The 22,506-nt window shown below is 42.9% G+C and overlaps 1 protein-coding gene across 1 annotated transcript; it reads left to right on the top strand.

Moving 5' to 3' along the window:
• The first annotated feature begins 401 nt into the window (after positions 1 to 401).
• On the top strand, positions 402 to 3,627 carry LOC123153600 (receptor kinase-like protein Xa21). The gene is made up of 2 exons (XM_044572645.1): positions 402 to 3,126; positions 3,212 to 3,627. The coding sequence occupies exons 1-2, from the start codon at positions 402 to 404 to the stop codon at positions 3,625 to 3,627; spliced, it is 3,141 nt and encodes a 1,046-aa protein (XP_044428580.1).
• The last annotated feature ends 18,879 nt before the right edge of the window (positions 3,628 to 22,506 follow it).

The raw sequence follows: 22,506 nt of genomic DNA, 5'->3' as shown, positions 1-22,506 counted from the left end.
GGCCGGCCGGCCGGCCGGCCATTAATTTTATCTTTTGATCTTAGACTCCAAAGCTGACGGCCTAACTTGTGACATTTATATGACCTCTTGTAAACTATGAGCTATCAGAGACCGGAAGCTTTCAACGCATAACTTGTGGCCATAACAACCCTTTTGGAAGGAACAAGTCTTGCCGATATATTATGTCCCAACATGGTACGTAACAGTGTTTGCTTTGCCGCCAGATGGTGAACTCTGCAGATTTTGAGCTGACGACGGACAGAAATATCACTAGCACAACAACCACTCACACCCACATGACCAACTAATTAAGCAAAGTTGGTATATATATGGAACGCGCAAATGCTACATGGAAACCAAACCAAGAACGCAAGAGGGACACAACAATACGGGCCATTGCCATGAGATTAATATGGTCTACTCTTGTCCTCCTGCTGATCGTCCTTGTGAGCGCCGACGATGAGGCCGCTTTGCTTGCTTTCAAAGCACAGCTCGGCCATGGCGGCTCACTGGCCTCCTGGAACACCAGCGGTGGCTTCTGCCGCTGGGAAGGTGTGGCGTGCAACCACCGAAGGCCAGCAAGGGTGGTGGCGCTGATACTGAACAAGAGAGGGCTCACTGGAGCACTCTCCCCGGCCATCGGGAACCTCACCTTCCTACGAACACTCAATCTGAGGGACAACTCACTCCACGGGAGGATCCCAACGAGCCTCGGCCGCCTCCGCCACCTAAAGAGGCTCATCTTGGATGATAACTCCTTCTCCGGCACTTTCCCGCCAAACCTGAGTTCCTGCGCCAGCATCACCGAAATGAGACTGAGCAGCAACAAGCTTAGTGGGCTCATCCCGGCTGAGCTCGGCTATAAGCTGACTTTCCTGTCTGTGATGTCACTAAGAAAAAACAAGTTCACAGGGCCCATCCCGGCGTCCCTGGCCAACCTGTCCTATCTACAAACCCTTGATCTCTCCTTTAACCAGCTCACTGGCTCGATCCCATCGGGGCTTGGAAGCATCCATAGCATACAACATTTCGATTTCCATGAAAACCTCCTCACCGGTATGTTTCCACCTTCTCTCTACAACTTATCAATGCTAAAAGTATTTGATGTCGGGTTTAATATGTTGTATGGAAGCATTCCAAATGATATCGGAAGCAAGTTCCCCAAGTTGACAGGCCTTCACTTACCTAGTAATCACTTCACGGGAGCCATCCCTCCCTCAATATCCAACATATCTTCCCTCGTCTATCTTGATCTCGTGACAAATAGCTTTTCTCAGTACGTGCCTCCCACATTGGGGATGCTGGGAGCTCTCGAGTTTCTGAACTTGGCTGACAATAGGCTGGAAGCGAATGACACCATGGGGTGGGAATTCATCACCTCTTTGGCAAACTGTAGCCGACTAGAGATATTGGAACTTAGTGTCAATCCTTTTGGAGGGCAACTACCAGGTTCAATTGTCAACCTCTCAACAACTCTCCATGCCTTAGACCTAATTGAAAATATGATCACTGGGGTTTTTCCTACGGACATAGGAAATCTAGTTGGTCTGACAAGGCTTGTGATAGTAGATACTTTCATATCCGGAGTGATTCCAGAAAGTATTGGTAAGCTAGAGAACTTGATCGATCTAGGCTTGTACAATAATAGATTGTCTGGCCTCATACCTTCGTCTATGGGGAACCTCTCACAGTTGAACAGGCTTCTTGCAGACAATGGCAACTTGGAGGGGCCAATTCCGGCAAGCCTGGGGGAGTTGAAAAACCTTTTTGAACTTGACCTATCAAAGAATTACCATCTTAATGGTTCAATACCAAGAGAAATTTTCAAATTATCCGCCCTTTCTTCCCTTTTGGATTTATCGTACAATTCCCTTTCCGGACCACTTCCTAATGAAGTTGGCAGTTTAAAAAATCTTAACCACCTCATTCTATCAGGAAACCAATTGTCTGGCAAGATACCCAATAGTATTCAAAATTGCTTAGTGTTGGAATTGCTATCATTAGACAACAATTTGTTCCAAGGAAGCATACCTTTGTCACTGAAAAATATGAAGGGGCTTAGTGTATTGAACCTGACCATGAATATCCTCTCGGGTAATATTCCTGATGCCCTTGGAAATATTGGAAACCTGCAGGAGTTGTACCTAGCACACAACAACTTCTCCGGGTCAATCCCATTGGTTCTAGAGAATTTGACATCATTGTCAAAACTGGATGTATCTTTCAATAATTTGCAAGGTGAGGTACCAAACGAAGGTGTTTTTAGAAACATCACTTACTTAGCGGTTGCTGGGAACATCAATTTGTGTGGTGGTACACCTCAACTTCACTTGCCTCCATGCTCAACAAGACCCTCAAGCATGAAAAAAAGAAAGATGCGAAAGTCTCTTGTAATTTCTCTAGCGGCAGCTGGAGCAATCTTGTTGTCACTTTCAGTTATTCTCCTTGTTTGGATACTTTGCAAGAAGCTCAAACAAAGCGAGAAGACAGTAGCACACAATTCAGTTGTTGATGACCATTACAAGAGAATCCCCTATCATGCATTATGGAGAGGAACCAATGAATTTTCAGAACTCAACCTACTCGGGAGAGGAAGTTATGGTGTGGTTTATAAGTGTGTTTTGGACAATGAACACAGAACATTGGCTGTCAAGGTGTTTAATCTTGGTCAATCCACGTATTCAAAGAGTTTTGAGGCGGAATGTGAGGCCATGAGAAGGATACGACACCGTTGTCTCATTAAGGCCATTACTTCTTGTTCGAGCGTCAACCACCAAGGTCAAGAGTTCAAGGCATTGGTTTTTGAGTTCATGCCCAATGGTAACTTGGATATTTGGCTTCATCCAAGATGCCAAGAGCCCATTTTAGACAACACACTCAGCCTTGCCCAGAGGCTTGATATTGTTGTTGATATTGTGGACGCAGTGGAATATCTGCACAACTACTGTCAGCCACCGGTGATCCACTGCGATCTTAAGCCAAGCAACATTCTTCTTGCTGAAGACATGAGTGCACGAGTTGGAGACTTTGGCATATCAAGGATCCTTCAAGAAAATACAAGTGCGGAGATGCAAACTTCATATGGGTCAACTGGAATTAGAGGTTCCATAGGCTATGTTGCTCCAGGTGAGTGACTGAATCTCTTGTAATTTTAAATTTTACTCTTCGCTCGAATATGGCATGCTAACCACAAAACTTTGCACAATTGCAGAGTACGGAGAAGGCTATGCGGTCTCTACAGCTGGTGATATTTATAGCCTTGGCATATTGATGCTTGAGATGTTTACTGGAAGGAGTCCAACAGAAGACATATTCAAAGATTTATTGGATCTGCATAGGTTTGTCGAGGATGCTCTTCCAGATAGAACACCGGAGATAGCAGACCCAACAATGTGGCTGCACAATGGACAACATGATAACAATGCAAGTATTAGAATCCAGGAGTTGTTGGTTTCAGTCTTGAGGCTTGGCATAACCTGCTCAAAGCAGCATCCTCGAGACCGAGCACTGACAAGAGATGCAGCAGCAGAGATGCACACAATAAGAGATGTGTACCTCAAGTTCATAGCGGAGCATGGAGAAGAACGAGAATCCTCGACGAGAGAAATCCAGAACAACTTTGAATAAACAATCTTGTACAAGGCATGATACTTCATAATAAATCTGCATGTATCGTTTCAGATGGTAATTGTTCTCGGAGGTATGATGATTTACAACTGTGTGAAATAAATGCATAAACATGGTGTTTTGCAATAATGCACTACAGCAAGTTGTAGAGAGATTCATAAATCAAGCAGTGTGATTGTTTTCCAATTATCAAAATACATGTGCGAACAACATTATTGCAATATAAGTTGTAGATCAAGAGTCGTAGAGAGTTACCGATGAGCAAAACGATCACATTTTATTTCTTTACATCTAAGAGCATATTAAAATTTGCCTACATCTAAACAAAGTGCATCGTATCAGATCAATAACACTAGAATAAACACAAACATATTTTATTTTGTCAACAAGCTTCCTTCCTTCATTAATTAATAGTGACTAGCCACGGACCCGTGCGTTTGCACGGGCTAGGTATTTGTTATTTTTTAAACCCATATTATAGAAGATAGTGATTCATAAGGGGCGTATATTTCTACGAATAAGTTTTCCTTACGTTGTACTGATCGATGAACTAAATTTGGTGTTTAAAGATATATGCTTTGAGATAGCTTGCTACCTGCAGATATGTATATTGTTTATATTTTAATTGTATGAACACAGATAATTAGAAATCACGATTTGAACACTAACTATCTCAGATTAGTCATGTTGTCGTTGTTAGTCCTTTATGAAACGAATAAGAAAAACATCACCTATTAGTGATATGGATGTAGTATTTTATGTTGGAAAACTACTATGTGCAAAAAAGATGTTTCCTTGATCATAAGTTTTTACTGATAAATAATCCCGTTCTAAGAGTAAATGAACAATGCTTCTTACTCAAGTGAACCAAATAATTTGAATTAAACGACATCATAATTTAAGAAATTGCAAATAGGAGAACACCATATATAACTTATAGTCACCGAAAGTAATGGAAAATCTGTAATAAAGCAGATTGTGCAGTATATGCCCTTGTGCCACATTTTCAAATACAAATATGTATAAACATGATTTTATTTATTGTGGAGGGGAATATTTTAGAGGCTCAGTCATTTCCATCCTTCATTTCTCAGCGGCTCAGATTGGTACATCACACTCATTATACAAAATTAAACCAAAGGAATGTTTCTTGATCCTTGGTCTTGTATTGATAGTGGGCATAGATTTTGAAAGAAAGTTTCATCCTATAAATTCTTCTAGTCATGTTTCTATACGCAGTACAGAGACAAAGAGGACTTGCCAAGAGTCTATTTTGGATAGTTAAGTTAAAAAGGAGGGGAACTTTTGGTCTATGGGGACATATGCACCCTATATGGGAAAAAAATTAGTAATTCAACAAAAAGTCGAAAATTCCTGAAAATATTTTTAAAATAAACTTCACCTTCTATTGTACTCGTGAGAAATAAAATCCACAAAAAAATATATCCTTTTGACTTCTTTTCAAAAAAGACAATTTTTTGGCTAAAATAGTGTGAATAGTGACCTATAATAGCAAATAAATTTTGTCTTTTTTGCTATGAGGTCAACTTTTGTTTTTTTTTTCATCGACATTTATATATCAGTGCAAAAGTAAGTCAAGTGTTTTGTCAAAATAGTTCTTACCTATTTTGACTTTTTATTAAAATATTTTAAAAAAATCCCCATATAGGGTGCATATACAACCAGGAACCAAAGTGTATTTTCCAGTTAAAAAACGCATACTTCATCCTAGCATCCTGCGTTGACGATCATATATTGTGTGCGCTGTCTCTTATGGATGTTGACCACTTTTTGTAGCATGTGTAGGAGAGAAAGGAGCAAAGAAGGCCTGTAAAATAATAGAAACATCAGTGGTAATGTATGGCTTGAACATCTATGACCACACCTATGTAATTTGATGCATCGGTGGTTTAATGTGAAACTGTTGTGTATGTCTGGTCGATGTATTTAACTGTGGAGGATTTTTCAGTCAAAATGAAATTCATCGATGACGGTGCGTAACTGATCAATTTGTGTGGTGTTTAATCTATGTACACTGGGGAAGCCGGAGTTAAATCGAAAAAAAAAGAAGTAGAAAAACAATGACGATCAAGTTGCTTTTTTGACCTGGCTTTTGAATGAGAAAATAATTGACCAAAATGGGGTTGATCAAGTACATGATTACTTATGAATACTTTATTCTTCACGTACTGGTCGAAAAGCACCTGATTTATATATTAATTCATCACCATCAGTCTTCGTGCAAGCGGATCATGGTTTGGAACTCTGGATGGATTTTTGTTACATCATCCTCTTTATATAGACACGTCGGAGTTGAAGGCCTGATTAGCCGAATAAACATGGCTATAACTATGACCAAACCCTAATAATAAAATTGGAAGGGTATTATCTTGTTTTAATAGTAACATAAATCTTAGGTTAAGATAGATCAATAGCATGTAGAATTTGAACTTACAGCATGTGTTAAAGTTTAACGCCATGTGCATATCAATCTGTATTGGAGCAGAAGTCTTAATCCGAGTTAGATATGTGAATTTAGGATATAGCTTGTAATCACACGATGAGATCAAATTAACACAAAGAAATACAGTAATAAGCACTATACATGCACGTTGCAACCAATTGATTCCACTTGTGTTCTCTTGTGAGCATGTTTCCACCTGGCCATAAATCCATCAGGCTAGCTAGCCTCCATGAAGATCCATCCAGCTGCCTGCTTCGAGCTACTTCTCCGTAGGTGCGCATCTGACGAAACTAACAACATGTACGCATATAGGTTTAATATATGTTAAGCCATCGGCATATATCAATGGACGCATAGCTACAGTAATATCAATGTGCAGACCAATATATCTACCTACTCATATATGTATTACTATCATCTGGGCAACCCTGTGGTCGGCTTATAAGGAACGAACATCCGGTACTATTATTTCATGGCACTTGTACGTCACCTTCAATGTCTAATGCACCCATGTGTTTGACGGCCAGCTGTCCCATCAATGGTGTGGGCAATTCTGAGCTAGTCCAACCTCATTTACATCTGCTAAATTATATTATGTAATGTATATACTATTTTGTAAAAACTAATACCACTGTAATTAGTTTTACGAAAACTCAAGAAACTTGCAATTATGGTAACGTCCCTAGAATCAACAATCTTAGGAATATCACATTCACCTCCCGCGCTCCCGCCGCCTGCTCGTCCTCCATAGTTGATCCTGTGCTACAAATTCCAACATAGGCCACACCTTACTGGACCAAATTCCTGAATAGTCTCATTACGTCATGGATGAGATGCTCCTACCAAAATTAACTGAATCCACTTGTGGTGGAATCGAACAGCAGGAAATAAGGACCGGCACCGGGTGCGCTCAAGTTAGAATCCAAATAGACAGAGTGGATGGTGGATTATGGAGGCCATGCATGCTGTATTGGTGAGACATGAAACGGCGACCTCTAGGGTGACATCTAAAGTCGAACATATTAAAAGAGTCTTCATGTACACACGGGACTGGCAGTTCGTGAAAATCCCAGCATCCTCAACGTCGAACGACGACGGCCGACCAATCTGCTTGAAACCAACGTACGTGCACCTCCTCCACTGCAGCACTAAGCTTTAAATCGATTCATTGTAGGACTAAAAAATATTGAACTATTACATCATGGTAGCTTGGAACAATTAAAAGTTGAAGAAGGGAACCTGAAACAGATTGGATTGGATCGCATCATGATTTACGACCTTGCCGTTCCGGCTGCAACCAAGCCAGACTCCTCCGCTGAAAAATTATCTACAGTGATTCGGTAGATGATTTAATGAATTGATCTGCATGCTCCCTCTGGTTGAAACAACAAAAGAATGGAAATTGTATCAACATATCTGATTGATAAATACAGAAGAGAAATTAGTGGAGAACCTCCTATGCATCAATATCGTTGAAGCCCTTAGCAGCACCCTTGACCTTCTTGCTTCATTACTTTAAACTCCTTGACCCCTGCACAACACGTTGAAGGCCTGCAGCACTGACGACCCCATGTATAGGAAGTATAATACATGCATGCATTGTTCCTCGTTCAATCTGACTGATGGCTAGGCATAACATCTAGACCAGGGACCAAGATCGATCAAGCCAGCTTTCTGCACTTGTACCTAGCCAGAAGATCAATGAAATGCTGAGCACATGTACTTGTGCGTCTTGCAGGAATTTATCGGCAATAAGAAGCGCGAGGATGGCCGACGGCGTTCTTTCTCTTCCTAGGATTAGCGATAGATGGGTTTTCCTATTACCACATAGTCAATGGTCTATCTATTTTTTTTTCTATTTTCTTTGTCAATCTGAGCCATTATAATTCGTGCCCACATAATCCAATTTTTTTCTCTAGTTGGCGTGTCAAGGTTGTTTTGTTTTTCTAAAGGTATAAGCTTTCGTGGAGCATTAGAAAGATTGAGGTTGATCCTTCCTTCAAAAAGAGATTGAGATGAGTTTTTAAGCTGTCGTGGAGCATTAGAAAGATTGAGATTGATCCTTCCTTGAAAAAAAATTGAGATTGAGATGAGTTTTTTTTCTGGAGATTGGTCCATCAAAGAAAAAAGATGGAGATTGAGATGAGATTTTTTTCTGCCGTTTCCAGGTTGATCTAGGCCGTTATAATTCGGCCCCACCAAATTAACGGCTCGTAAATTCTAATTAATGTGGGAATTTCTAGGGAGTCTAGGATTAGTATAGGTATAGATAGATATAGATATAGATAAGGTAGTACAACCTACAACCATCATAAAGATAGAATCCACAAGCGCTTGTACAGACATACTTTTTGTTAACAGAGTATATACCGACCATGTGCACAAACAAACATATGAAGGTAGTAGGCAGTAGCAGCACAGAAATCTGTCGAAAATCTGATTGTCAAAAGAAGAAGAAAAAAATATGTCCAAAGAAATAATCAGAACCCACACAGCCTAGAATTCATGAGTACCAAAAGTTTAAGGAACAGAACAGTTTCCAAAAAGCAGGTTCAGGTAATCCATATAACTAGAGGTTAAACCATCCAACATCTATTCCCATTAGCTACTTCATAGCAACTGACAGCGGCTAGTAAAAGTACCAAGTACTCGGTACCTAGGGGAATCTGGAGAGCATTTGCTTGTACAACACAACTAGCAACTAATCGTTTGTTATCGAAGCCATTTCATTGGCAACGGTATTAGAAAAATGTACTGTAAACTGATTTAAATCTTGGTGTTGTGCAGTAGCACTATAGCAACAATAGTTGTCAGCAATTGCGTTTGCTTTTTAAAATTCAAAAGACTACAGAATTCGCATCATCAATCCAATATGCTAGCAACATGAATGAATTTGTGGCTCCAAGCAAATCGGCTGTCAGTCAGTCAGACAGTTTGTTAAGAGAGTACATATTGTCCATGTTTTGAAACAAATACAGGAAGGCAGTAGGCATTTGGAGGGAGCAGAAACTTACCCAGATAATATTTGGCATACCCAGTAACAGATTAAAGTGTATATTTAACAGCGCAAGCAAGTCGACTCGAGAAATCAAGAACAGTGTTCCATAAATAAGCTAGTACAAAACATGATCCTTCATAACGAAGATATATGTATCTTTCCAGTTAGTAATTATTCTCAAAGCTATGTTGCTTTACAACTAAACCAAATAAATGCAGAACTAGGGCAAGTTCTAGAGAGTTATAAGATTGCTAGTGGACCCATTGAGCCAAATGGCGCAGAGGCACGCTAAATCCATGTGCGTGATGAAAAAAATATCCAAGTTTAATCCCCTTTAATAGGAAACATGGTGGATTATTGTCTACAATAAGATATATATATACACATTTAATGTAGCACAAAATATTTGCTACCATGTTCTCACTGAAAATATTTGTATTTTTGAGTGACTGTGTGTTTGAGGAAAAAAAAAATACATAGGCTTTTGTAATATATGTACCTTTAAAATCATGAGTGCTTTCAAAATATTTTTCATTAGTTAGGAGCTTTAGGTTTGAGCAAACATGTATGGTTGGAACTTTAGCCCCTCTGTATAAGAATAACGAAGAAGCATCAAACATTGAATAGCAGATGAACAATAGTTCGAAACGTCTCCATAATAGCAATAGCTATTGTGTATGGCATTTGTTTTATAACTATCAAACATGCCTAAAACATCATTTCTATTGAATCTGCATAACAAGTATTCATGGTAAAGGACACCATCCCTTATTAAGGAAAAAAGAGGGATTCATCAACAGTTCAACACTAAGCATCGACCACTTGCATGGTGGTAGGAGCAAGTTGGAATGTGTCATCAAGTCTCTAAGTTGCGGTACATATCCTGAAGCCATGCTCCATGGTCAGCAATGGATCGTCAACATCCTCGCTACAACTACTCTCAAAATAAAAAAAAATAAAAAACCAAAACTCAAAACCAAAACAAACAGGGAATAAACCAGACAACATCAGTATCAATAATGGCAAGCAAGAAAAAGTTTAAAGGGACCTTAAATGTATTGAAGCATCTTTTCAAATGCTTCCGTACTCAGGTCATGCTCCTCAAGAAATGGGAGATCCAGAGATTCATGCGCTCGACTCTTACCTTCAAGGAAGTGCACTGTTTAAAATAGCCTGGTTTTAAAATACTCTAACCTTGAGGTTAAATCACCTGATGGCAGCGAAAGATTCTATCATCTAGTTTTACAGTGAGATTATAAAGATCATCTGAACATGACACAACTATTCAGCTCCTATTATTTAAGCTCACACTATTTAAACCTAGCCTGCCAGAATCATATAAAGTAAACACCTTCCTGAGGGTGACATGCCAATCAGCCTATAACTCCTAAATGAGTACAAAAATGTGCATAGAGACAAACATGATGGCTTTTGTAATGTGCAAGTATATATGTGCAGCATAAAAAGCTGCAATTCATAAGAATGGATCACTTCTACTTAAATATAACATTTGTATACATCATTGGTTTCAGAAGCTACGGTCTGACAGAGTTGATACAATTTTCTACTAGCGCAACCAACAAGCCATACACAGGGTGATCGCACTACAGTCAGAGAGCAGGTGCCTTGGCCGATGGAACCCCCATCATGGCAAAAAATACGACTGTGAAGGAGGTGAACCCAGATAGAGCAACAATGAGAGAGCACAGGAAACAGACAACCAAGAAAGAGGATAACATGATGGGCAAAAGCACATCAACCCAGGAATGACTCTAAAGGTTCAGAAATTGTAATTGGTAACTAATTACTATGATAACAAAAAAATTAGTAAAATCGGTATCCTAGATCAAAATCATGATATGCCTATAATACGCTCAACCCGGGTCCTTGTAGTTCTTTAGTTTCAGAGATTTTCACTAATCGAGGCTCCTTATCGAATTTAAACAATGAACCCCATTTAGCTTAGAAGTACCTAAAACAAAAACGAGCAAATCAAGTTTTTCTTAGAAGAATAATATACTCAAGTTGAAGAAGCCGCTCTCAGGAATGGGGTCGTGGAGGCTGGCCCGTGTGCGGAGAAGCGTAAGGAAGGCGAGGGTGAGTACTACGGCAAGACCGAGGAGAACCTGACGGCCTACACAAAGTCGTTTCAGAGGTTGCATCCTAAGTCGGATGTTGTTGACCCCATCCAATCGCAGGCTGATGAGACGACGGTGGTGGTCATCCAGAGTACCATGGCTGCTACCCGTGCCTCAATGGCATGATCACTCCTTCTATCGCCTACACACGGCTCCGAGCTACCAACCCGAGCCCGAGCGGGAGGACGGCCCATGCGCAGCTGAGCCTAGCCAGCCTGCATGTTGTAAGTATTTCCCCCCTTATCTTCTTTCTTTCTCGCTTTATTTTCACCATTGCTATGATTTATGGGTTTCATCATGTCATATTGTAGGCATAACGTTGAAACACCCCTGTGACACTGCGGTGATGTAGCTCTCTATTAACAATTGTCATTGACTTAGACCGTCGGGTTATCTGCCTGGCTAAGGTTTCATCCTCAGGTAACTCGCCTCGGGTCATATAAGCCAAATAAGGGACTGTCCAATCCGGAATTACATGAAGAGCCGCCACCAACTGAGCTTCCGGGTCAGGAATAGCCAAATCCTCCTCTGTAGGTGACTTAACGACGGGTTATGCAAAACGTCAAGAAAGACATTAGGCGGCACCGGTTTACGTTGAGAACCCAACCGGCTTAAAGCATCCGCCGCTTCATTTTCCTACGATCAACATGCTCAACTTGATAACCCTTGAAGTGACCAGCAATAACGTCCACCTCTCGTCGATAAGCCGCCATGAGTGGATCCTTGGAATCCCAAGTACCAGAGACTTGCCGAGCCACCAAATCTGAGTCGCCAAAGCACCTAACCCGGCTTAACTTCATCTCCTTAGCCATCCAAAGACCATGGAGCAAAGCCTCATATTCAGTTGCATTGTTAGTGCAAGGGAACATCAAACGGAGAACATAACAAAATTTATCACCTCGAGGGGAAGCGAGCACAACTCCAACTCCCGATCCCTCCAATTGCATGGAGCCATCAAAGTAAATAGTCCAATATGTGTTATCTGGCTTTTCCTCAGGCATCTGCAGCTCTGTCCAGTCATTGATGAAATCCACCAGCGCCTGAGACTTTATGGCCGTGCGAGGCATATATTTCAAACCATGAGGACCAAGCTCAATGGCCCACTTGGCTACCTGACCTGTGGCTTCTCTATTCTGAATAATGTCCCCTAAAGGAGCAGAACTAACCACAATGATGGGATGACCCAGAAAATATTTCTTAATCTTCCGACTGGCCATGAACACCCCATATGCAAGCTTCTTCCAGTGCGGATATCTTTGCTTGGACTCAATAAGCACCTCATTGATGTAGTAAACCAGCCTTTGAACTGGATATTCCTTGCCTGCCTCCTTCCGTTCCACCACAATAGCTACGCTAACAGCCCGGGCATTGGCTGCTACATACAACAATAATGGCTCTTTATCAACAAGAGCAGCCAGAATAGGCGGCTCAGCTAGCTGCTTCTTCAAGTCCTCAAACGCTTCATCAGCGGCATCACTCCAGACAAAGTTATCTATATTTTTCATCATCTGATATAGAGGGATGGTCTTCTCTCCTAACCGGCTTATGAACTGGCTTAATGCCGCAGTACGACCCGCTAGACGTTGCACATCATTGATGCACACCGGTTTAGCCAGAGAAGTGATGGCTTTGATATTCTCCGGATTATCTTCAATGCCCCTGTTAGATGCCAAAAAAACCAAGAGCTTACCTGCCGGCACACCAAAAACACACTTGGCCGGGTTAAGCATCATTTTATAAACCCGGAGATTATCAAAGGTTTCCTTCAAGTCATCTATCAATGTCTCTTTTTCTCTGGATTTCACCACAATATCATCCACGTAAGCATGAACATTGCGCCCAATTTGACCATGAAGGCAATTTTGCACACATCTCTGATAAGTCGCGTGGGCACTGTTGAGCCCAAAAGGCATAGACACATAGGAGAAGGCTCCAAAGGGAGTTATGAAAGTTGTCTTCTCCTGGTCCTTAACTGCCATCTTGATCTGATGATAACCAGAATAAGCATCCAAAAAACTCAAACGCTCATAACCCGCCGTAGCATCGATAATCTGATCAATACGAGGGAGAGCAAAAGGATCAGCCGGACAAGCCTTATTCAAGTCTGTGTAGTCCACACACATACGCCAAGTGGCGTTCTTTTTAAGTACCAGCACCGGGTTAGCCAACCACTCTGGATGGAAAACTTCAACGATAAACCCGGCCGCCAAGAGCCGGGCCACTTCCTCTCCAATGGCCTTCCGCCACTCTTCGTTAAACCGGCGGAGAAACTGCTTAACCGTCTTAAATTTTGGATCAATATTAAGAGTGTGCTCAGCGAGTTCTATGGGTACACCCGGCATGTCTGAAGGCTTCCATGCAAAGATGTCCCGGTTCTCAAGGATAAACTCGATGAGCGCGCTTTCCTATTTCGATCTAGATTAGCACTGATACTGAAGTGCTTGGATGAATCGCCAGGAACAAAATCAACCATCTTGGTATCATCTGCCGATTTAGACTTTAAGACCAGATCATGCTCTGTAGTTGGCTTTTTCAAAGATGTCATATCCGCCGGATCAAAATTGTCCTTATAGAATTTTAACTCTTCCGTTGCACAAACCGACTTAGCATAAGCCGCATCACCTTCTTCGCATTCTAGAGCTATCTTACGGCTCCCATGCATTGTAATGGTCCCCTTGTAACCTGGCATCTTGAGCTGCAGATAAACATAACAAGGCCGTGCCATGAACTTGGCATAAGCCGGACGTCCAAACAGAGTGTGATACGAGCTGTGAATCTTGACTACTTCAAAGGTCAATGTCTCTGACCTAGAGTCATGATCATCTCCAAAAGCAACTTCCAGAGCTATCTTACCAACTGGGTACGCCGACTTACCAGGCACCACGCCATGGAAAACATTGTTTGACGGCTTAATATTTTTATCAGTCAACCCCATGCGACGGAAAGTTTCATAATAAAAGATATTGATGTTGCTCCCTCCATCCATGAGTACCTTGGTAAACTTATACCCTCCGACCTGAGGTGCGACCACCAAAGCCAAGTGCTCGGATTATCAACCCGGGGTGGGTGATCTTCCCGACTCCACACAATGGGTTGCTCAGACCAGAGCAAGTAACGGGGAACCGCCGGCTCAATGACATTGACTGCCCTCTTATGAAGCTTCTGGTCATGCTTACATAAGCTAGTGGTGAAGACATGATATTGTCCACTATTCAACTGCTTCGGGTTGCTCTGATAACTAGACTGTTGTTGTTGTTGACTCCCCTGACTACTCTGTTGATTGTAACCACCCTGGTTACCATGATTACCTTGATTTCCTTGGAATCCAGAGTTAGAGCCGCCACCGCCAAAACCCGGTCCATGAGAACTGGATCCTGAACCGCCACCTGGCCCATGACTGTCTTGAAAAATATTGGAATTCTTGTACTCCTTCATAATGTAACAATCCTTCCAGAGGTGCCCAGACGGTCTTTCTCGTGTACCATGTCTTGGGCAGGGCTGATTTAGCTTCTGTTCAAGATCGAAGCCGGATCCTCCGGCCCGTGGGGGCGGTTTACCCTTACGATGCTGACCATTATTCTGCGCATTGGTGTAAGCCACAAAGTCAAAACTATTATCAACTTTGCGCTTACCTTGCCTCCCTGGTTCGCCGGGTTAGGCTGCTGCCCCTTTATGTTGCTGCTCTTCTTTCCCTTTCCCGGCTTTTCGTCATCAGACTCGGGGTCCTTGGTACCATCAGAATCAGCATACTTAACCAGAGCCACTATCAGTGTCCCCATGTCATTGCAGTGGTGTTTGATCCGCCCTAATTTCTGCTTTAGGGGCGTGAAATGGCAATTGTTCTCCAACATCAACACTGCTGAGTCGGCATTGATGCGATTCGACGAGTGCAAGATTGTTGAGACCCGGCGCACCCAATGGGTTGTCGACTCACCTTCTTCTTGGAAACAGGAGGCTAAATCCACAATTGACATGGGCTTCTTACATGTATCCTTGAAATTCTAGATGAACCCGGCTTTTAACTCGGCCCATGACCCAATGGAATTGGCTGGGAGCCCCTTCAACCAAGTGCGGGCCGTTCCTTCCAACATCAGGGGGAAATATTTAGCACACGCAGCATCGCTGACATCTAGCAATTCCATGGCCATCTCATAACTCTCAATCCATGCCTCAGGGGGTAAATCGGCTTTATAGTTAGGCACCTTGCGAGAACCCTTGAAATCCTTGGGCAGACGCTCATTACGTAGAGCCGGCACTAAGCATGGCACACCCAAATTCCTGAAGGTTACCCCGGGCTCCACAAAGGTGGTTGGATGAACCAGAGTAGGTTAACGGGCCGCATACTGTGCCGCCAGCTCGGCCTCTCGACGTGCTCTACCTTGATCCACTACATTCTTACCATCAGCGCCACCACCCGCCGGGTCATGTCCACGAGGAGGGTTATGATTCCGCCCACTCCTTGACACAGCCGGATCATCGATATGCCTGTTGTAACTCCGGCTCGGGCATGGGGTGGAGTGAATCCTGTCACGACTGTAAGAATAAGCCTGCTACTGTACGAGTGATGTCTGAAGGAGCTCTCTAGCCCTTCGTGTTTCAACCGTCGTCGGTGACTCGCCTTCGACCGGGAGAGCCGCCAATCGTGACGCCACAGCAATCATGTTATCCAAAGGGTTAGAGTAATGACCCGGTGGCGTCGGCATGTGCTGTGGCGGGTTATTGTTCTGACGAGGTGGGTCTGTCATGCGCGGCCGAACCGGCGTGCCCGTCCCAGGTGCTTCGACCCGGTTTACCACTGCCGGGTTACTGGTTCCTGCTCCTAGCGTGTTAAAGAGATTTCTTGCTTCATAAACTGAGGGCAGACGAGTCTGATGCCTCCTCCTCCTGACTTCGTTTGAAGCGTTCTGATCTAGCATGAGCCGGTAAGACTGCGACTGAATCCGTTGCGCCTGTGCATCCAAAGCAGCCCGCTCCTCGGCCATCCTAGTGTTTTCTGTGGTTAGCTCCTCCTTGGCATGTGCTATCTCATCATGTAATTTTGCGATCGCCGCATTATGCTGATCTTGATCCGCCGGGTTAACCACCGCTGTTAACATTGTTGTCAGCTTATCCAGCAAGTCTGTTAAAACCTGAGCCGGTGGGCGCTCAGGGCCTCTTGCCTCGGCAGCCGTTGTCGTTGCTGACCTAGAAAATAGCTCTGCCGCAGTCGATGAGTGCTGCACGGGCTGTGTACCGACCATGAAGATTGCAACCCGGTTCGGCGGCTCGCAGGGGTCCGGAATACTGTCGCCATCGGAACAGCCCCCAAGCCGGCCGTCTTGTAGTTGATACAATGACCCGGTCTCACCGGTGGATGATTCATCATCAAAATAAACGACCGTGTCACCACCAGATGTCGATCTATCCTCAGGTTCTTCTCCATGGATAAATCCCACGAAGGTACGATTCATGGCAGGCTGAGCCCGGGCGGGTCTCGCACGCTGAGCCGTCTCGATGATGTCGGTGCAGATGTCCGGCTTAGGGCTAGGTTTGCCGATCTTGCCGATGAAGACGTGAATTCCGCCGAAGGGGACCCGATACCCGTACTCGATTGAGCCGGCCTCGGGGCCCCAGCTTGCATCGTCGATGTAGAGCTTGTCGCAACGACTCTTGGTCATCCGGCCCACGGCGTATTCCTTGATCCCTTCGAAGCTGCCCTCTAAGAACTTGAAACTATCATGCGATAGCCCCACGGTGGGCGCCAACTGTCGTGGAATTGTCATGGCAGATGTCCTAGTGCCTGGACTTAGTCATGGAGCCATCGCGATGAGGTTGGATTAAAGGGGTTAATCGGGACAAAGGACAGGAGGAGTTTATACTGGTTCGGCCCCTTATGGTGAAGGTAAAAGCCTAATCTAGTTGCAGGTGGTATTGCTAGGGTTTCGATGAGCAGGGAGCGAATATGCTTGACCCGGCTCTCAATCTGTTCTTTTCTTGCCCTAAGCCGCTGCTGGGTCGTCCCCTTATATACACGGGTTGATGCTCTGCGGCCTACAGAGTCCCGGCCAGCTTATACAATGTATCCGACTCGGTGACCTTTCTTACATGCCTTACCATACAAGTTTATATACATGGCGGTTTAATTTGTGGGCCTTAAGCCGCCTTCAGGTTTGGGCCTTCTACTAAGCCTATCTATGAACCGCCATTGTTAATATGCTCTTGGGCTTCATTAAGATGAACCGTCATAGGGATGACCCGGCCCCTCCTGGGCAAGTCATACCTGATAGTCATGTCCCCAACTCCCCCCGCGAGCATCAACACTCATCGGACCGCATACATTAGTATGTATTATTTCCAACTAGTCTGTTGCTCGCTCCATTGTTCCGGAGAATGGAGTCTTAGTCATCTTGCCCATGAGGCATGGTTTACAAGCATCAAGTGATTCATAATCAAGTGATTCCAAAAGCCCATCAGCATGGAGTTTCTTCATGCGCTTTACACCAATATGACCTAAACGGCAGTGCCACAAATAAGTTGCACTATCATTATTAAACTTATATCTTTTGGCTTCAATACTATGAACATGTGTGTCACTACTATCAAGATTTAGTAAAAATAGACCACTCATCAAGGCTGCATGACCATAAAAGATATTATTCATATAAATAGAACAACCATTATTCTCTGATTTAAATGAATAACCGTCTCGCATCAAACAATATCCATATATAATGTTCATGCTCAACGCTGGCACCAAATAACAATTATTCAGGTCTAAAACTAATCCCAAAGGTAGATGTAGAGGTAGCGTGCCGACGGCGATCACATCGACTTTGGAACCATTTCCCACATGCATCATCACCTCGTCCTTAGCCAATCTTCGCTTAATCCGTAGCCCCTTTCACTTTGCCATCCTTCTTCTCCGCCAAATACTTGGGGCAGTTCTGCTTCCTGTGACCAGTCCCTTTGCGGTAGAAGCACTCAGACTCAGGTTTAGGTCCAGACTTGGGCTTCTTCACTTAAGCAGCAACTTGTTTGCCGTTCTTCTTGAAGTTCCCCTTCTTCCCTTTACCCTTTTTCTTGAAACTAGTGGTCTTGTTGACCATCAACACTTGATGCTCCTTCTTGATTTCTACCTCTGCAGCCTTTAGCATTGTGAAGAGCTCGAGAATCGTCTTATCCATCCCTTGCATATTATAGTTCATCATGAAGCTCTTGTAGCTTGGTGGCAGTGATTGAAGAACTCTGTCAATGAAACTATCAACTGGAAGATTAACTCCCAGTTGAGTCAAGTGATTGTGGTACCCAGACATTCTGAGTATATGCTCACTGACAGAACTATTCTCCTCCATTTTGCAGCTGTAGAATGCTACCTCTTGAGCACTGCGTTGGTTTTCCCCGAAGAGGAAGGGATGAAGGAAGGGATGATGCAGCAAAGTAACGTAAGTATTTCCCTTAGTTTTTGAGAACCAAGGTATCAATCCAGTAGGAGGATACGCGCGAGTCCCTCGTACCTGCACACAAAACAAATAAATCCTCGCAACCAACGCAATAAGGGGTTGGCAATCCCTACACGGACACTTACGAGAGTGCGATCTGATAGATATGATAAGATAATATTTTTGGTATTTTTATGATAAAGATGCAAAGTAAAATAAAAGCAAAGTAAAAAGCAAAGGAAATAACTAAGTATTGGAAGATTAATATGATGAAGATATACCCGGGGGCCATAGGTTTCACTAGTGGCTTTTCTCGAGAGCATAAGTATTCTACGGTGGGTGAACGAATTACTGTTGAGCAATTGACAGAATTGAGCATAGTTATGAGAATATCTAGGTATGATCATGTATATAGGCATCACGTCCGAGACAAGTAGACCGACTCCTGCCTGCATCTACTACTATTACTCCACTCATTGACCGATATCCAGCATGCATCTAGAGTATTAAGTTCATGGAAACATAGTAACGCCTTAAGCAAGATGACATGATGTAGAGGGATAAACTCATGCAATATGATGAAAACCCCATCTTGATGGTAACAATACAATACGTGCCTTGCTGCCCCTACTGACACTGGGAAAGGACACCCCAAGATTAAACCCAAAGCTAAGAACTTCTCCCATTGCAAGAAAGATCAATCTAGTAGGCCAAACCAAACTGATAATTCAAAGAGACTTGCAAAGATAACCAATCATACATAAAAGAATTCAGAGAAGATTCAAATATTGTTCATAGATAAACTTGATCATAAACCAACAATTCATCGGTCTCAACAAACACACTGCAAAAAGAAGATTACATCGAATAGATCACCACCAGAGAAGGGGAGAACATTGTATTGAGATCCAAAAAGAGAGAAGAAGCCATCTAGATACTAACTATGGACCCGTAGGTCTGAGGTGAACTACTCACACTTCATCGGAGGGGCTATGGTGTTGATGTAGAAGCCCTCCGTGATCGATGCCCCCTCCGGCGGAGCTCTGGAACAGGTCCCAAGATGGGATCTCATGGATACAGAAAGTTGCGGCAGTGGAATTAGTGTTTTGGCTCCGTTTGATATTCCTTTTCTTCGAAACCCTAAAATAGGCAAAAAAACAGCAATTCTGGGCTGGGCCTCCGGTTAATAGGTTAGTCCCAAAAATAATATAAAAGTGGATAATAAAGCCCAATAATGTCCAAAACAGTAGATAATATAGCATGGGGCAATCAAAAATTATAGATACGTTGGAGACGTATCAAGCATCCCCAAGCTTAATTCCTGCTCGTCCTCGAGTAGGTAAATGATAAAAATAGAATTTTTGATGCGGAGTGCTACTTGGCATAATTTTAATGTAATTCTTCTTAATTGTGGTATGAATATTCAGATCCGAAAGATTCAAGAAAAAAGTTCATATTGACATAAAAATAGTAATACCTCAAGCATACTAACAAAGCAACTATGTCTTCTCAAAATAACATGGCCAAAGAAAGTTCATCCCTACAAAATCATATAGTTTAGTCATGCTCCATTTTCATCACACAAGAATGCTCTCATCATGCATAACCCCGATGACAAGCCAAGCAATTGTTTCATACTTTAGTAATCTCAAACCTATAAACTTTCACGCAATATATGAGCGCGAGCCATGGGCATAGCACTATGGGTGGAATAGAATATGATAAGGGGGTTATGTGGAGAAGACAAAAAGGGAGAAAGTCTCACATCAACGAGGCTAATCAATGGGCTATGGAGATGCCCACTGATTGATGTGAATGCAAGGAGTAGGGATTGCCATGCAACGGATGCACTAGAGCTATAAATGTATGAAAGCTCAACAAAAGAAACTAAGTGGGTGTGCATCCAACTTGATTGCTCACAAAGACCTAGTGCACTTGAGGAGGCCCATTGTTGGAATATACAAGCCAAGTTCTATAATGAAAAATTCCCACTAGTATATGAAAGTGACAAAACAAGAGAGACTCTATCATGAAGATTACGGTGCTACTTTGAAGCACAAGTGTGGCAAAGGATAGTAACATTGTCCCTTCTCTCTTTTTCTCTCATTTTTTTATTTGGCCTTTCTCTCTTTTTTTCCTCACTTGGGATAATGCTCTAGAAAATGATGATCATCACACTTCTATTTATTTACAACTCAATGATTACATCTCGATGCTGGAACAAAAGATGACTCTATATGAATGCCTCCGGCGGTGTACAGGGATATGCAATGGACCAAGAGTGACATGTATGAAAGAATTATGAATGGTGGCTTTGCCACAAGTACTATGTCAACTACATGATCATGTTAAGCAATATGACAATGATGAATGTGTCATGATAAACGGAATGGTGGAAAGTTGCATGGCAATATATCTCGGAATGGCTATGGAAATGGCATAATAGGTAGGTATGGTGGCTGTTTTGAGGAAGATATAAGGAGGTTTATTTGTGAAAGAGCGTACCATATCACGGGGTTTGGATGCACCGGCGAAGTTTGCACCAACTCTCAATGTGAGAAAGGGCAATGCGATACGTCCATTTTGCATCATGCTTTTATATCGATATTTATCGCATTATGGACTGTTATTTCACTTTATGTCACAATACTTATGGCTATTCTCTCTTATTTTACAAGGTTTACATAAAGAGGGAGAATGCCGGCAGCTGGAATTCTGGGCTGGAAAAGGAGCAAATATTAGAGACCTATTCTGCGCAACTCCAAAAGTCCTGAAACTCCACGGAACATCTTACAATAAATAAAGAAAAATCCTCGCGAAAGATGAAGGCCAGGGGGCCCACACCCTGCTCACGAGGGTGGGCCCCCCTAGGGCGTGCCCCCCTACCTCGTGGGCCCCCTGGTGGGTCTCCGACGTCCATCTTCTCCTATATGAAGTCTTTCAATGAGAAAAAAATCAGAAGCAACCTTTCGGGACGAGACTCCGCCGCCACGAGGCAGAACCGAGGCGGAACCAATCTAGAGCTCCGGCAGAGCTATTCTGCTGGGGCAACTTCCCTCCGGGAGGGGGAAATCATCACCATCATCATCACCAACGCTCCTCTCATCGGGATAGGGAAATCTCCATCAACATCTTCACCAGCACCATCTCATCTCCAAACCCTAGTTCATCTCTTGTATCCAATTCTTGTCTCAAAGTCCGGGATTGGTGCTAGTAGGTTGCTAGTAGTGTTGATTACTCCTTGTAGTTGATGCTAGTTGGTTTATTTGGTGGAAGATCATATGTTCAGATCCTTTATGCATATTATTACCCCTCTGATTATGAACATGAATATGCTTTGTGAGTAATTACGTTTGTTCCTGAGGACAAGGGAGAAGTCTTGCTATTAGTAGTCATGTGAATTTGGTATTCGTTTCATATTTTGATAAGATGTATGTTGTCTAGCCTCTAGTGGTGTTATGTGAACGTCGACTACATAACACTTCACCATTATTTGGGCCTAGAGGAAGGCATTGGGAAGTAATAAGTAGATGATGGGTTGCTAGAGTGACAGAAGCTTAAACCCTAGTTTATGCGTTGCTTCGTAAGGGGCTTATTTGGATCCATATGTTTCATGCTATGGTTAGGTTTACCTTAATACTTTTGTTGTAGTTGCGGATGCTTGCAATAGAGGTTAATCATAGGTGGGATGTTTGTTCAAGTAAGAACAGCACCCAAGCACCGGTCCACCCACATATCAAATTATCAAAGTATCGAACGTGAATCATATGAACGTGATGAAAACTAGCCTGACCATATTCCCATGTGTCCTCGGGAGCGCTTTTCCTATTATAAGAGTTTGTTCCGGTTTGTCCTTTGCTA

Source organism: Triticum aestivum, chromosome 7A, assembly GCF_018294505.1.
Source record: "Triticum aestivum cultivar Chinese Spring chromosome 7A, IWGSC CS RefSeq v2.1, whole genome shotgun sequence".
NCBI lineage: Eukaryota > Viridiplantae > Streptophyta > Magnoliopsida > Poales > Poaceae > Triticum > Triticum aestivum.
This window is presented reverse-complemented; position numbering and strand designations above follow the sequence as displayed.